Source organism: Colossoma macropomum, unplaced genomic scaffold (genome assembly GCF_904425465.1).
Source record: "Colossoma macropomum unplaced genomic scaffold, Colossoma_macropomum, whole genome shotgun sequence".
NCBI lineage: Eukaryota > Metazoa > Chordata > Actinopteri > Characiformes > Serrasalmidae > Colossoma > Colossoma macropomum.
The window spans coordinates 4,216,157-4,233,897 of NW_023494808.1; the positions used below are offsets into that span (position 1 = coordinate 4,216,157).

The 17,741-nt window shown below is 38.4% G+C and overlaps 1 protein-coding gene across 1 annotated transcript; it reads left to right on the forward strand.

Annotated features, from left to right (window-relative positions):
• The first annotated feature begins 1,321 nt into the window (after window positions 1–1,321).
• On the forward strand, window positions 1,322–13,071 carry LOC118797751 (polymeric immunoglobulin receptor-like). The gene is made up of 3 exons (XM_036557016.1): window positions 1,322–1,404; window positions 11,762–12,082; window positions 12,725–13,071. The coding sequence occupies exons 1-3, from the start codon at window positions 1,365–1,367 to the stop codon at window positions 13,069–13,071; spliced, it is 708 nt and encodes a 235-aa protein (XP_036412909.1). The 5' UTR covers window positions 1,322–1,364.
• The last annotated feature ends 4,670 nt before the right edge of the window (window positions 13,072–17,741 follow it).

Sequence of the window (17,741 nt, forward strand, 5' to 3'; positions counted from 1 at the left end):
TGTGAATGACTTACAGGCTGCAGAAATGTTGCAGATAGCTTACATACAACTATGTGTATATATATATATATATATATATATATATATATATATATATATATATATATATATATAATTTTTAAAACATAACCAAGAAACTGTTTATTAATGTTTACAAAGTCATTTGGAGGCCTAAAGTTATTATTATTATTTTTTTTTATTCTTTTCATTGGGTTTACAAAAGATTATGTACTATAGCAGTCAGGAATATACATATTTTTAAAGATGTCTTCTGTAAATACAAACATAAATATTCTCCAATAGTAAATAACATCTGAATTTCTGTTTTTGCCATCATTACATATATTAACAAATATTTACTGTTACTTTATAAACTAATAATAAATAATTCGGATTTGTGAAGCAATAGCTTGTATGTCTGTTATAAAAAAAATAAAATATAAAACAAAATTGAACAAATCTTCTTACCTGATTAGTTCTTTATTGCTTAATTACTAAGTAAAAACTAATAGATGTCTTATAAAATATTGTTATTACAAAGTGACTAATCTCCTTTCTTCAATCACATTTGTATTACATAAACATCACAACCCAGAAGGATAAGCGGCTTAGAAAGTGTGTGTGTGTGTGTGTGTGTGTGTGTGTGTGTGTGTGTGTGTGTGTGTATTACATAGAGAATACAGCAAAGATTGCTCAGTGCTGCTGTTACACACATTGTGGTCTAGATGGCAGTAGAGTCTTTCTGACACAGACCAGCACAGAATCAATGACATGAACATGAATATTCAACAGTGCATTCATACATATTCATTTACTGACAGTCTAAACCAGAAGTCAATTCTGGTGTTGAAATCCTCTCAAAGTAGTTCTGTAGTCAGCGCTGCTACTCTGAGAAGCTTTGTGAATACATGCTTTGATCTCATTGTTGTCCAGGAGACTCTACAGAGACATTAAGGAGATCTCTCTTTTGACTTTTCTTTCTGATGAGTACTTTCAAATACAGTGACTGAAATGGACACTTATACATATCAGTACAGTTAAACAGTGGTGGAGACACTGAAACAGGCCAAATGCTAATACATGAAAACATGAAGCTGCTGTAAAACAACTCAAAGACACTCTCTACTTTAGTGCAGTGAATTTCATTGAAAGCTTTTTAATTGCAACTTTGCTCATATATATATATATATATATTCACACAACATCTTGCTGAGATGTTTTCACCTCTTTCTTAGCATCAGAGAGGGGAAGTGGGCATGACATCAGCTTCTGTTTAAGATGTAGCTGAAGATGCAGCACAGTCACAGAGTCACACAGAGGCAGGGTGTACATTTCTGGGCCTCTAATGTCTGGCTGAGCTCAGAATGAAGATCCTCCTCATCTTCACCCTCTTCCTGATTTCAGGTAAGGAGATGCTCTTCTAAATAATCATCACTATTAGCAGAGTCAAATGAAGTCTTTACTCTGATGGACATTTGTCCTCTTTTAGTAGGTGGAGGAGAATCAGAGAGAGTGACAGGATATTCAGGAGGAGGAGTCCTCATCAAGTGTAGATATGAGACAAGATACACATCAAACCCAAAGTACCTCTGTACAGGTTTATGGCCCTGCATGACGAGGCCAATTTGGACAGACGCTAAAAATGAGTGGATAAAAAGAGGAAGATTCTCACTGATTGATGACACCAGAGCTGCACAGTTCTGGGTGTTGATCAGGGAGCTCACTGTAGAGGATTCTGGAACGTACAAGTGTGGAGTTGGTAAATTTGGCATTGATGTCTACATACCAGTGTAACTGAAGGTAGAGGAAGGTGAGTCTCTCCCACCACTGTATTTGTTTATTATCCTAAATTTGCAACGTCAATTAGCCTCAGAGAATTAAGGCAGAAACGAACACCAGCTCATTTTAACAGTATCACAGACTCTTTATCAGACCCTCGCATCTCTGATTTGATGAATCCTCTTTAACCCCAGCTGTGGAAATGTGTTTACATACAGTAGTTTGTGTGATTATCAGACGGTGTTTATAGTACTTGGCATTTGTTAAATGTATGTTGTGAGACCTTCACTATGACGTGAGCACATCTTGTCTCTAATTTAAAGTTATTTATTCTGTTTCTATCAACTCTGAATATGAACTTCCTCTGTGTTTGTGTGTTAAGCTGTAGTGTGACTATAGACAAACTTCCTGACTAAACATCCTTTTACTTATTAATATAATCTAAAAATACTTTTGAGAAGAAGAGTGTGGACTACAGGGAAGTGACACATAATCAAGTGCATAAATAAGGACAAATAAAACTCAAACGTGCCTGTAAAGCCAGAACAAATCAGTGATAATGAGTGTAAACTGTGAAGGTGACTTTAAGTGTTGTCATCTGATTGTTTATGATTGACAGATCAAGACTATGAGAAGAACATCAATGTGATTGGTCATGTAGGTGGAAGTGTGAACATCAGCTGCAAATACCCACAATCCCACAGCAGTGACCCCAAGTTTCTCTGTAGGAGAGTGGGCACTGCTGACTGTAATTATAAAACATCTGTTAAAGAGAGCAGAAGATGGATAAATGAGGGAAAACTGTATCTACATGATGATGGAAAGCAGATCTTCACTTTGATCATCAACAGTCTGACTGAGAGAGACTCTGGTAAATACTGGTGTGGAGCTGAATCAGACTGGACATCTGATCATGGATACAAGGTTTATATCACACAGATCAACCTCAGAGTTACTGGTGAGTAGATATTAATTTACATGAATACATTCAGACCATTTCATCTACATATTAATACAGTCTAGATGAAGGAAGTGTACAGCTTTATAACCTTAATCTGGAGTCTAACATCAAAATCCATCTAATGACATCTGAAAATATATTTTTCTTTCTCCTTTATCTCTATTAACAAAAAAAAAACATGATGATTGTGTGATTATCAGATTGTGTTTACATATTAATGCAGTCTAGAGGAAGGAAGTGTACAGCTTTATACCTAAAGATTCCATTATTGAACTGCAGTGAACTTGTAATCTGGAGTCTAACATCAAAATCCGTCTAATGACATCTGAAAAGAATTTTTTTTTCTTCTTTATCTCTATTAACAAAAAAAAAATAATAAAAAAAAACAGCAATGTCACCATCAAGCTCAACTCCCCAGAGCACAGAAACAACTTCTTCTACAACATCTACTGCAATGAATTCCTCATTTAAGACTTCAACAGGTATAATATTCATATTGAATATATCCTGGTAAACGGTGGTCATCAATAATGGCACCTGCACAGATAATTATTGACAATCTAACATTTGTTTTTCTTCTTCAGATATTCTACCACATATATCAACAAACATCAGTTCAGTGACCGCAAAACTAACTGCAACATCATCTTCTAAAACCACATCATCTTCACTGTCTTTTACAGGTATTATACTTAATGTACAGTACACAGAAAACATCTGCTAATATATTAGCAGTTTGATCTCTTCTCAGTAATCAGGTTATTGTTGTGATTGAGTCTATATTTATGATTCTGAATTTCCAGTTTCCTCTGTGGTCACTGCTGTGGCTGTGATTCTGCCGTGGCTTCTGATTGGACTCTTATTCTTCACAGTCACTCTTAGAAAGAGAAGCAAGACCCAAGGTACCATCATATTCGAAAAATGCACATACATAAAATGTGTAACTTATTTATGCAGATATTCATATATGGGCAGAATGTGGTTTGACATTGTCTTGCTGAAATAATCAAGGCCTTCCCTGAAAAAGATGTCGGCTGGATGGCAGCATATGTTGCCAAAACATGTATTTATCGTTCAGCATTAATGGTGCCTTCACAGATGTGCACGTCACCCATGCCATGTGCCCTAAAGCCCCCCTATATCATCATGAATACTGGCTTTTCAACTGTGCACTGATAACAAGCTGAGTGGTCTTTAGCCTGGAGGACACAGTGTCCATGATTTCCAAAAAAAAATTCAAATGTTGATTTGTCGGACCACAGTTCCACTTCCCCTCAGTCCATTTAAATGAGCTTGGGCCCAGAGAAAGAGCAGCGTTTCTGGATCCTGTTTATATTTGGTTTCTTCTTTGCATTTTAGGGTTCTATCTTGCATCTGTGGATGCAGCGACAAACTGTTTTCACAGACAGTGGTTGTCAGAAGTGTTTCTGAACCCATGTAGGGATTTCCAGTACAGAATCATGTCTGTTTTTAATGCAGTGCCATCTGAGGGCTCAAAGACCAGCAAATACTGGTTTTTGGCTTTGTCCCTTGCATACAGAGATTTGTATAGGTTGAGTTTATACTCATAGAAAATTATCACACACTGTCAGAAAAAGGTACATTGTCCATTTATCAAGGTACAGTGTAAATGTGCCCTCAAAGGTACAACAGTGGTTTAAGGCCCAACTGTGTACCGTAGATAGTTCCATCACCTATTATTTTCAGACAGAACAATAAAATAAGAAGTTTGGAGTCAAGACAGAGTGTATGTAGACAAAACAACTTAAAAATACAGTTGCAATGGATTTTGGTTTTATGTTCCCTAACTACAGGCACTGAAAATTCACCTTTAAAGGTACCATCCCAGTGACAGTTCAGTATTGTTTTGTAAGAGAGTGTAGAAACCATTGTTTGGTAAAGATAGATCCAGTCATGTAGTGTTGAGCTGCTCTCTGCAATTTCCCTTCAGGATCAATAAAGTTCTATCTATCTACAACCCCTTTTTCAAAAACGTTGGGACGCTGTGCAGAATGTAAATAAAAACAGGATGCAATAATATGCAAATCATGTAAGCCATATTTTAAAGGAAAATACTAAAAAGACAAAATATCAGATGTTGAAACTAAGAAATTTTATTGTTTTTTGAAAAATATATGCCCATTTTGAATTTGATGCCAACAACACATTTCAAAAAAGTTGGGACAGGGGCATGTTTACCACTGTGTTTCATCACCTCTTCTTTTAACAACATTCTGTAAGCGTTTGGGAACTGAGGAGACACTGCGATAGTTTTGAAAATGAAATGTTTTCCATTCTTGTTTGATGTAGGATTTCAACTGCTCATCAGTTCGGAGTCTTTTTTGTCATATTTTTCATTTCATAATGCACCAGATATTTTCAGTGGTGACAGGTCTGGACTGCAGGCAGGCCAGTTTAGCACATGGACTCTTTTAATATGGAGCAATGCTGTTGTAATACATTCAGAATGTGGTTTGGCATCGTCTTGTTGAAATAATCAAGGCCATTCCTGAAAAAGACGTCGACTGGATGGCAGCATATGTTGCCAAAACATGTATATATCGTTCAACATTAATGGTGCTTTCACAGATGTGTATGTCACCCATGCAATGTGCACTAATGCCCCGTATACCATCATGAACACTGAACACTGGCTTTTGAACTGTGAACTGATAACAAACTAAGTGGTCTTTAGCCTGGAGGACACAGTGTCCATGATTTCCAAAAAAAAAAATTCAAAAATTTTCCACTTCCCCTCAGTCCATTTAAATGAGTTCGGGCCCAGAGAAGGTGGCAGCGTTTCTGGATGCTGTTTATATATGGTTTCTTCTTTGCCTTTCAGAGTTTTATCTTGCATTTGTGGATGCAGCGATGATCTGTGTTCACAGACAGTGTCTTTAAGAAATGTTTCTGAGCCCATGCAGTGATTTCCACTACAGAAGCATGTCTGTTTTTAATGCAGTGCTGCCTGAGGGCCCAAAGATCATGGCCAGCAAATACTGGTTTTTGGCCTTTTCACTTGTATACAGAGATTTCTCCAGATTGTCTGAATCGTTTAATGGTGATATGTACTGTAGATGATGAAAAGCAAAAGTTCTTTGCTATTTTATGTTAAAAAACATTATTCTTGAATTGTTGCACTATTTGATCATGCAGTCTTTCACAGAGTGATGAATCCCTCCTCATCTTTACTTCTGAAAGACTCAGACTCAATCATGTTACTGACCTGTTGCCAACCATGTGTTTTTTTGCATCACTCAACTTTACCTGCCTTTTGTCGCCCCGTCCCAAGTATTAGAACATGTTGTTGGCATCAAATTCAAAATGGGCATATATTTTTCAAAAAACAATAAAATTTCTCCGTTTCAACATTTGATATGTTGTCTTTGTTCTATTTTCAATAAAATGTAGGATTTAAATGATTTGCACATCATTGCATTTTGTTTTTATTTGCATTTTGCACAGTGTCCCAACATTTTTTGGAAATGATGTTGTATCTATCTATCTATCTATCTATCTATTACCAATTACATACAGTCACTGAACAAATTATTGGTTTCCCCAAGACTTTTTACAAAGATTTTTTTAATATCTGCATGTTCAGATATGAGTGCAGCATGGGTCAACCATTAGAGGTCAATAAAATTTCATTAGGCCTCAGTGGACTAACAGTGATTGACAAAGGCTGCCCTCTGCTGGCTATACATGAACATGCATGAAAACAAATACAGTAAAAAAGGACTGTGAACACACTGTGATCATATCAATTCTACATCCTGTTTATCTTTCAAGACATTGATAATTATTATATCATATCACATCCAAATCAATTCTTATTTAATAACTGATTGAATGTTCTGGAATTGTTTCTCCTCAGGTCCAGTCTCAACCCAAAGCCAATCACTCAGAGGCTCCACAAATGACCACAGGGTGAGTCAAACCTGTATGTTAGTGCAGGTTCTTACTGGAACAAGTTTCCACCAATGATATGCTTAATAATAAATCCCCAATAACTGGAATATTGATCTACCTCACTTGCACATAAATGGAATACTAAACTAAATTAGTTTAACTGCACCAGGAGGAGTAAAATAATTGAGTTCACTTTAAATATACTTGCTATAATTTAAATTAATATTTTTTACCTGTATTTTTATTATAGGTTTCTCTATCTGAATATGAGGAGATTAACAATCTGTATGCCTCAGATGCTGAAGCTTCCACATTCTACTCTACTGCTCAACTACCTACAAACCCCTCAGAACCTCCTCAAACTGTTTATGATAATGTTCAGTTACCTTCAAGCTGTGATTTCTCAAATCCCATTTATTCTCCTGCTCAGTTACCATCAAACTCTCCTGATCAGGACATCTACTCCACAGCTGAGTTACCCACAATTCTCTCTGATTCCCCAGCAAGTGCCAGTCAGCCTTCAGCTGGAAAATCTGCTGAAGGTCCAACATACTCAAAAGTGAATTTCAGTGAGAAAACAGATAGTTGATCATGATACTGTTAAATAATAAGCAAATGTAACAGATGCATCAAAACAAGATTTTCACACAAAGAAACGTTTACTTCTGGAAGTGTTTCAATATGCTACTGTTTGTTCTGGTTTATACTATGTGTGAACTGATTCGAAATTCATGTGAAATGAATATTCAGCTTTGTTTGGTGTGATGATTAATAAAGTTCACAATCTGTTCAATAAATGCAATTGTTTTGAGTGTTTTTGTTTTATGAGCATGTGACGTAAGTTTTCACAACTCTAGTTTTATTTTTACTCATTTCATGGAAGTATTTCTGAAGAAAACTGTTTCATGGATTCATTTGAAGGTTGTAATCTATGTCCAAAAGTATATGGACATCTGACCAACACACCTAGATGAGCTTGTTGGGTATCCCTTTCCAAAACCATGGACATTAATATGGAGTTTCCCCCTTTGCAGCTATAACAGTCTCCACTTTTCTGGGAAGCTTTCTACAAGATTTTGGATTGTGTCTGTGGGAATTTGTGCTCATTTAGTTAAAAGAGCATTTGTGAGGTCAGACACTGATGTTGGATGAAAGGGGCTGGCTCATAATCAACGTTCCATTTCTCCCCAAAGGTGTTCCGTGGGGTTGAGGTCAGGGCTCTGTGCAGGCCACCGGAGTTCCTTCACACCAAACTGGTCACTCCAGGTCTTTATGGAGCTGTTTTGTGCACAGGAGCTCAGTCATGCTGGAACAGAAAAGGCTTCACTCCAGAGAACATGTATGCACTGCTCCAGAATCTCATGGTGACTTGCTTTACACCACTTAAACTGATCCTTGGCATTGAGCAGTGATTTTGAGCAGATCTCGCAGGGCAGCAATTTCAAACTGACTTGTGACAATGCAATCATATGACAGTGCTATGTTAGAGGGCATGTCTTAAAAGAGGGCACTTACCTGCACTCTGCACTGGCCAACTGATTTGGAGTGACTTGTTCAGTGTTCTTCTACAAGTAATTACTCACTGTGAACCACCCCCAGCATGGCTGAACACGTACTGAGTGCTGCTATGAGTGCAGCATTTTATTGGCATATCTGACATTTGGAGCAGTGTTTATCATATTCCTTTAACAATATTAATATAAGACAGGTTGTGGGTCATTTGTCAATCGATATGACTGTTATTTTGAGCACTGAAAAACTTTTATGAGTTGCTTATGATTTTAAAAACTGAACCATCTTTTGAGTTTTGCAACTGTTAGCGCTAGCTATCCATACTAGAAATAGAACAAAACTGCTTTAATGTCTAAAGTTAGTTTAGTTTTATTATTTAGATCATTACATTTTTAAAACACAGGCAAATCATTACTTTCATTTTGCTTCACTAATGTCTTTAAAAAGCTGTTCTTGTAACCCCAAATATAAAATGATGTCACAGTGTCCTGCTCCTGCCACACCACTCAGGTTTGACCCACACAGCTTCTGTCACAAGAGGAGGCTTCAAGGCAGGAAGGGCAGGAGTGTTTATTGAGGTTGTTCATGCACTAATATCTCATTTTCCAGTGTATAGGATAATTTATTGAGGATATTTATGGGCTAATATCTCTATTCTACTGTACTGGAGTGTTTACTGAGGTTATTTCTGAAGCTTATATTGGCAATGACTGGGAGAACTAGAGAGGGGCGATAGGGATCACCACTTCCATCGTGGAAGCTGCCAGGTGTAACTGTGACCAAAAGTTTGTTGGTGCCTGTCAGGGCAGTAACCCAAGAACCCCCTGGTGGTGAAGGAGGCTGTCAAGCTGAAGAAGGAGGCCTTTAGGGACTGGATGGCCTGGAAGACTCCTGACATAGCAGATAGGTACTAATGGGCAAAAAAGGCAGCAGTGGTGGCTGAAGCAAAATCCAGAGCATGAGAGGAGTTTGGCAAGACATAGAAAAAGACTTTTGGTTGGCTACAAGGAGATTCTGGACAATTATCATGTGATTCAGGAGCAGTCGGGGTGGCTTTGCCCAAGGTGTACTTGGAAGGGATGGAGAAACTCAAAATGAGGATGTTGTTGGTCGATTGAAGGAGCACTTTGAGAAACTCCTAAATCTGAGAGACATGCCGCCCTCACAGGAGTCAGAGAGAGAGGTTTCTGGTGTGCCAGACTCCATTTCCCTGGTGGAGGTCACTGAGGTAGTTGGCAAGCTTCTCAGTAGCAATGCACTGTAGGTCGGTGAGATTTGCCCGGAAATGTTTAAGGCACTGGATGTTGTGGGGCTGTCATGTCTAACACACCACTACAATGTCACATGGACCTTGGGAACAGTACCCTTGGACTGCCACAACAGGGTGGTGGTCCCTATTTTTAAAAAAAGGGGACTGGAGGGTGTGTGCCAACTACCGGGGTGTCACACTGGGAAAGTTTATGCCAAGGGGCTAGAAAGGAGACTCTGACTACTAGTCGAACTTTGGATTGAGGAGAAACAATGCAAATTCCATCCCGGCCGTGGAACAGTGGACCAGGTTTTCACCCTCATGCAGACTGTTGAGGGGGCGTAGGAGTTTCCCAACCCCATCTACATGTGTTTTGTGGACTTAGAGAAGACTTACAAAATTGTTCCCCGAGATATTCTGTGGGAGGTCCTCCAGGAGTATGGGGTGTCGGGGCTACTACTCCAGGCCATTCGGTCTCTGTACTCCCGGAGTGAGAACTGTGTCTGTATACTTGGCATTAAGTCAAGCTCATTCAGTGTGAGTGTTGGACTCTCAAGGTTGTGCCTTGTCTCCACTCCCATTCATGATATTCATAGACAGTGTATAAAGGCATTGCTGAGGTAAGGAGGACATTATGTGTGAATCTTCCACATTGAGAGGAGCCAGTTGAGGTGTTTTGGGCATCTGATCAGGATGCCCCATGGCCGCCTCCCGGTGGGGATTGACCAGGCCTGGCCTACTAGGACGAGGCCCCAAGATCATCCTAGGACCCACCGGCCCAATGAAAATATCTCTGAATTGGAGCTACTTGGGATCCCCTGCAATGAACTGGAGGACATTATGGGTCATCTGGGATTCTCTGCTCTCCCAACAGCTACCACAAACCTAGCTGAACTAAGCGATTAAAGATGATGAATGAATGAATGAATGAATGAATGAATGAATGAATGATGAATTTCTGAACTAATATCTCTTTTCTTGTGGAAAGATGTTTGTAAATGACTTACAGGCTGCAGAAATGTTGCAGATAGCTTACATACAACTATGTATATATAAATAATTTTTAAAACATAACCAAGAAACTGTGTATTAATGTTTACAAAGTCATTTGGAGGCCAAAAGACTCTTTACTATAGCAGTCAGGAATATTAGTATTTTTAAAGATGTCTTCTGTAAACACAAACATAAATATTCTCCAATTGTAAATAACATCTGAATTTCTGTTTTTGCCATCATTACATATATTAAAAAATGTTTACTGTTACTTTATAAATTAATAAATAATAATTCGGATTTGTGAAGCAATAGCTTGTATGTCTGTTATAAAAAATTAAAAATATGAAACAAAATTGACCAAAATGTCTTACCTGATTAGTTTTTTATTGCTTAATTACTTAAGTAAGAACTAATAGATGTCTTCTAAAATATTGTTATTATGAAGTGATTAATCTCTTTCTTTAAACATATATACATTTGTATTACATAAACATCACAACCCAGAAGGATAAGTGGCTTAGAAAGTGTGTGTGTGTGTGTGTGTTACATAGAGAATACAGCAAAGATTGCTCAGTGCTGCTGTTACACACATTGCCGTCTAGATGGCAGTAGAGTATTTCTGACACAGACCAGCACAGAATCCATGACATGAACATGAATATTCAACAGTGCATTCATACATATTTATTTACTGACAGTCTAAACCAGAAGTCAATTCTGGTGTTGAAATCCTCTCAAAGTAGTTCTGTAGTCAGCGCTGCTACTCTGAGAAGCTTTGTGAATACGTGCTTTGATCTCATTGTTGTCCAGGAGACTCTACAGAGACATTAAGGAGATCTCTCTTTTGACTTTTCTTTCTGATGAGTACTTTCAAATACTGTGACTGAAATGGACACTTATACATATCAGTACAGTTAAACAGTGGTGGAGACACTGAAACAGGCCAAACGCTAATACATGAAAACATGAAGCTGCTTCAAAACAGCTCAAAGACACTCTTTACTTTAGTGCAGTGAATTTCATTGAAAGCTTTTTAATTACAACTTTGCTCATATATATATTAACACAACATCTTGCTGAGATGTTTTCACCTCTTACTTAGCGTCAGAAAGGGGAAGTAGGCATGACATCAGTTTCTGTTTAAGATGTAGCTGAAGATACAGCACAGTCACAGAGTCACACAGAGGCAGGGTGAACATTCCAGGGCCTCTAATGTCTGAGCTCACAATGAAGACCCTCCTCGTCTTCACCCTCTTCCTGATTTGAGGTAAGGAGATGCTCTTCTAAATAATCATCACTATCAGCAGAGTCAAATGAAGCCTTTACTCAGATGGACATTTGTCCTCTTTTAGTAGGTGGAGGAGAATCAGAGAGAGTGACAGGATATTCAGGCGGAGGAGTCCTCATCAAGTGTACATACGACACAGGATACACATCAAACCCAAAGTACCTCTGTACGGGTTTATGGCCCTGCATGACGAAGCCAATTTGGACAGACGCTAAAAATGAGTGGATAAATAGTGGAAGATTCTCACTGTTTGATGACACCAGAGCTGCAGAGTTCTGGGTGTTGATCAGAGAGCTCACTGTAGAGGATTCTGGAACGTACAAGTGTAGAGTTGATAAATTTGGCATTGACGTCTACACACCAGTGGAACTGAAGGTAGAGGAAGGTGAGTCTCTCCCACCACTGCATTTGTTAATTATCCTAAATTTGCAACATCAATTAGCCTCAGCTACAGTGAGAATTAAGGCAAAAACCAACAGCAGCTCATTTTAACAGTATGACAGACTCAGTCTCTTCAGAGACTCTTTATCAGACCTTCTCATCTCTGATTGTATGAATCCTCTTTAACCCCAGCTGTGGAAATGTGTTTACATAAAGTAGTTCATATGTGATGATGATGGTGTGATTATTAGACTCTGTTTACAGTGCTTGGCATTTGTTAAATGTGCTTTGTGAGACCTTGACTATGATGTTAGCAGATCTTGTCTCTAATATAATTTATTATGTATCTATCAACTCTGAATATGGACTTCCTCTGTATTCAGAGTCAAGCTGTTGTGTGACTATAGACAAACTTCCTGACTCAACATCCTTTTACTTATAAATATAATCTAAAAATACTTTCAGAAGAAGAGTGTGGCCTACAGGGAAGTGACTGAATATGCACAGTTATGAGTCATAATGAAGTGCATAAATAAGGACTAGTAAAACTCAAATATACCTGTAAAGTCAGAACAAATTAGTGGTATTTTGTATAAACTGTGAAGGTGAGTGTGAGAGTTTTCATTTGATTGTTTATGATTGACAGATCTGTCCTATGAGAAGAGCATCAATTTGATTGGCCATGTAGGAGGAAGTGTGGACATCAGCTGCAAATACCCACAATCCCACAGTAGTGACCCCAAGTTTCTCTGTAGGAGAGTGGACACTGCTGACTGTAATAATAAAACATCTTTTAAAGAGAGCAGAAGATGGATAAATGAGGGAAAACTGTATCTACATGATGATGGAAAGCAGATCTTCACTGTGAGCTTCAATAATATGACTGAGGGAGACTCTGGTGAATACTGGTGTGGAGCTGAATCAGACTGGACATCTGATCATGGATACAAGGTTTATATCACACAAATCAACCTCAGAGTTACTGGTGGGTAGATATGGTTTTACATTCATACTTGCAGATCATTTCATCTACATATTAATGCAGTCCAGAGGCAGGAAGTGTACAGCATTACAGTTCAAGATTCTATTATTGAACTATAGGTAATCTGTAATCTGGAGTCTAATATCAAAATCAGTCTAATGAAAGCAGTTTGATTCAAAATCTGAGGCTGACATATTTTGCATGTATCCTCACACATAAAAAAATGGTTGTTATGAATGTGAAAGGGGATATAATTTAACATATTTTTTTATAAAACCAATATGACATCTGAAAAGGCTTTTTTTCTTTTTTCTTCATCTCTATTAACAAAACAGCAACATCAGAAACAACTTCATCTACAGCATTTACAACTACAATGAATTCCTCATTTAAGACTTCAATAGGTATAATATTCAGACTGTATATATCCTGGTAAACTGTGGTCAGCAATAATGGCACCTGCACAGGTAATTATTGACAATCTAACATTTTTTTCTTCCTCAGATATTCTACCAAATATGTCAACAAACATCAGTTCAGTGACCGCAAAATTAACTGCATCATCGTCTTCTAAAACCACATCATCTTCACTGTCTTTTACAGGTATTATGCTTAATGTACAGTACACAGAAAAACATCTCCTAATATATTAGCAGTTTGATCTCTTCTGAATAATCAGGTTATTGTTGTGATTGAGTCTATATTTATGATTCAGAGTTTCCAGTTTCCTCTGTGGTCACTGCTGTGTCTGTGATTCTACTGTTGCTTCTGATGGGACTCTTATTCTTCATAGTCACTCTTACAAAAAGAAGCAAGACTCAAGGTACCATCACATTCAAAAAAATGCACATACATAAAATGTGTAACTTATTTATGCAGATATTCTTTTATGGGCAGAATGTAGTTTGACATTGTCTTGCTGAAATAATCAAGGCCTTCCCTGAAAAAGATGTTGTCTAGATGGCAGCATATGTTACCATAACATGTATATAATGTTCAGCATTAATGTTGCCTTCACAGATGTGCACATCACCCATGCAATGTGCCCTATTGTACCCATATATCATCATGAATACTGGCTTTTCAACTGTGCACTGATAACAAGCTGAGTGGTCTTTAGCCCGGAGGATAACAGTGTCCATGATTTGCAAAAAAAAAATTCAAATGTTGATTTCCACTTCCCCTCAGTCCATTTAAAGGAGCTCAGGCCCAGAGAAGGTGGCAGCATTTCTGGATCCTTTTTATATTTGGTTTCTTCTTTGTATTTTAGAGTTTTAACTTGCATTTGTGGATGCAGCGACAAACTGTTTTCACAGACAGTGGTTGTCAGAAGTGTTTCTGAGCCCATGCAGTGATTTCCACTGCAGGATCATGTCTGGTTTTAATGCAATGCTCTCTGAGGGCCCAAAGATCATGGCCACCAAATACTGGTTTTTGGCCTTGTCCCTTGCATACAGAGATTTGTATAGCTTGAGTTTTTACTTATAGGAAATTATCATACACTGTCAGAAAAAGGTACATTGTCCATTTATCAAGGTACAAACAGTGTAAATGTGCCCTCAAAGGTACACAGTGATTTAAGTCAAGAGTGGTTGGAGTCAAGACAGAGTCTATGTAGTCAAAACTACTTAAAAATACAGTTGCAATAGATTTTGGTTTCATGTTCCCTAACTACAGGTACTGAAAATGCACCTTTAAATGTATCACCTCAGTGACAGTTCAGTATCTTTTTGTAAGAGAGTTTAGAAATCATTGTTTGGTAAAGAGAGACCTTGTCATGTAGTGTTGAGCTGATCTCTGCAATTTCCCTTCAGGATCAATAAAGTTCTATCTATCTACAACCCCATTTCCAAAAAACGTTGGGACACTGTGCAGAATGTAAATAAAACCATATATAAAAGGAAAACAAAAAAGACAACATATCAATGTGAAACGAAATTGTATTGTAATATGCCCATTTTTTATTTGACGTCAACAACATGTAACAGGTTTTGCAATTTTTAATGTTATTATTGCTAGAACCTTATATAAGGGTGTGGGGTAACCCGGATTTATTTGAAGTCTACAGACGAGGGCAAGAGAGAGAAACGCTCGCACCAAGGATGCTTCAGGAAAGGGGATTTATTGGCTAAATATCAAACTACTTTGGACTGCATTCAATGATAAACAATAGAAAATAAAACCAGAAAACAAAACAAAACAAAGTGACAGTAATGAAAGCCAAAAAGACAAAATAGCTTGAGTAAGTTTAGGTGATCCACGGCTAAATGGTATGAGGCAGTGTGGTTTGGGGAGTCGCTTGGGAGAGCCTCTAGAGAATTAACCTAAGCATGGACGGGAATAACTATATGGCTGGATATACCTATTAAAAGTTCTCTTATTAAATAAATTGGCGTCAGGGCCCTGACTGCAAATTGACAGAACCAGCTTACGTTGGAGTCAGAGGCTGACTTCAGGAGGGGTCGTCTCAGGACGGACTCGATCGAAGGCTGGAACTCACGCGGTGGTTCATCTCCTCGCTGGCCGTGGACGCTGCATCTCCGTGTGCCTTTCCATCAGTGATTGGGCGGAGGCATCTCGTGGCCACCTGAGGGTGGAGCTTGGGCGGCCTTTCGATGGTCGATCTGTTCACAGATCGGTGCGTGGCTCTGGGTGCGATGCTGGGTCTCCGTGGCGTCAGAACTGCTCCCACTCCGCTGGTGAGGTTCAGGTTGCAATCAGGGTTCTGAGGCTGGTGATACTAATTTAACGAACTACCTCTCTTTAGCAGAATAGAAAATTATGGATATATCCTCCCGGGCCAGACAAGAAATATCCACCTTCCTTCTCTGAGGGTGGTTTAAACTTAAGGTGTGTAGACGAACAGGCAAGTTACAAAACAAAAGGTTTCAGATCTGAAAATTTAGCGTTCTAATACTTCTGACCTGTCTTCCTGACCAAGGAAGGAACAAAGGAAGAAAAGAAAAGAAAACCACATTCAGGATACATATTGGTCAATGGTCTAAACTCATAGCAATTAAATGGTTGGGTCTTACTGTTATCAAAGTTATACACTACGTATTTCTAGCACTTAATAGTTGAAAAAGATACAGGTAATATTTAGGTAATACACAACAACAAGAATAATAAAACAAGTAGTATTGCTTACAGATTATATAAATGTTGATAATCAAGCAGACAAAGCAAGAAGTTTCTTGGGTTCCTTTTAAGCACATGTCCTTACGGTGGTGATGTGGTAATTCTTGTTTTCACCCCTTGGGGGTGCTGTGGGTCCATGCTTGAGATCCTTAGGGAATTTAGAAAGTTTAAATTTGCAGTCCAGATTGTCATATCAGTTCCATTCTTGGTATGTATAATTTAGTTAAAAAGAGTTCTAATGAATGGTTGCAGTTTGGAGTGGACATATACCTTAGAAATGTACTTTCTGTTACTTGAAGATAAAGTTGTCCACAGGACTTCGGAGGGCCATGTGGCCAATAATCCAGGGAAGTGTTCTGTTGCCCCCTGGGTCGAGGGAGAGGGGTGCGGGTTCTTGATTCGGCCATAAATTTGACTGAGTTTGGGGTTGGGAGTGTTAAGTCGACAGATTTACACTTTCAACTCCAGACTCGCTGGAGCAAAAAGGCCCTTAACTTTTGGGTTGTTGATAAGTTAGGTAAACACTCAGCTTGGGGGTAAAGTTTCAGCCAGTGTTCGCTACAAACACATTCCAAAAAGTTGGGACGGGGACATGTTTACCACTGTGTTTCATCACCTCTTCTTTTAACAACACTCTGTAAGCATTTGGGAACTGAGGAGACACTGCTGTATTTTTGATAGTGAAATGTTTTCCTGTTCTTGCTTAACATAGGATTTCAGCTGCTGAACAGTTCGGGGTCTCCTTTGTCGTGCTCTGAAAGACTCCGCCTCTCTGAGATGCTCATTTTATACCCAATCATGCTACGGACCTGTTACCAATTAATCACCAGGTGTTTTTTCAGCATTACACAACTTTACCAGCCTTTTATTGCCCCCGTCCCAACTTTTTTGGAGCAGGTTGTTGGCATCAAATGCAAAATGAGCATATATTTAAAACAATAACATTTCAGTTTCAACATTTGATATGTTGTTTTTGTTCTATTTTCAATTAAATATAGGATTTATCATTGCACATCATTGCATTTTGTTTTTATTTACATTTTGCACAGCCTTAGAAATGGCTATTTGCATATCTATCTATCTATGATTACATACAGTCACTGAACAAATTATTGGTTTCCCCAAGACTTTTTACACAGATTTTTTCATTAGAGGTCATTAGAGGTCATTAGAGGTCAATAAAATTTCACTAGGCCTCAGTGGACTAACAGTGATTGACAAATGCTGCCCTCTGCTGGCTATACATGAACATGTATCAAAACAAATACAGTAAGAATGGACTGTGACCACATTCTCATATCAATTCTACATCCTGTTTATCTTTCACGAAATTAATAATATTTATATCATATAACATTCAAAATTAACCCTTATTTTATAACTGATTGAATGTTCCGGAGGGCGGCATGGTGGCACAGTGGGTAGCACTGTCGCCTCACAGCAAGAATGGCCTGGGTTCGATTCCCGGCCGGGTGACCTGGGTCATTTCTGTGTGGAGTTTGCCTGTTCTCCCCGTGTCTGCGTGGGTTTCCTCCGGGTACTC

Bases quoted from the DNA above. Each gene is read 5' to 3' on its own strand.
- LOC118797751 (XM_036557016.1), top strand. From the start codon at position 1,365: ATGAAGATCCTCCTCATCTTCACCCTCTTCCTGATTTCAG. The intron at 1,405-11,761 runs GTAAGGAGATGC...GTCCTCTTTTAG, and splicing joins CACCCTCTTCCTGATTTCAG to TAGGTGGAGGAGAATCAGAG. The intron at 12,083-12,724 runs GTGAGTCTCTCC...TATGATTGACAG, and splicing joins GGAACTGAAGGTAGAGGAAG to ATCTGTCCTATGAGAAGAGC.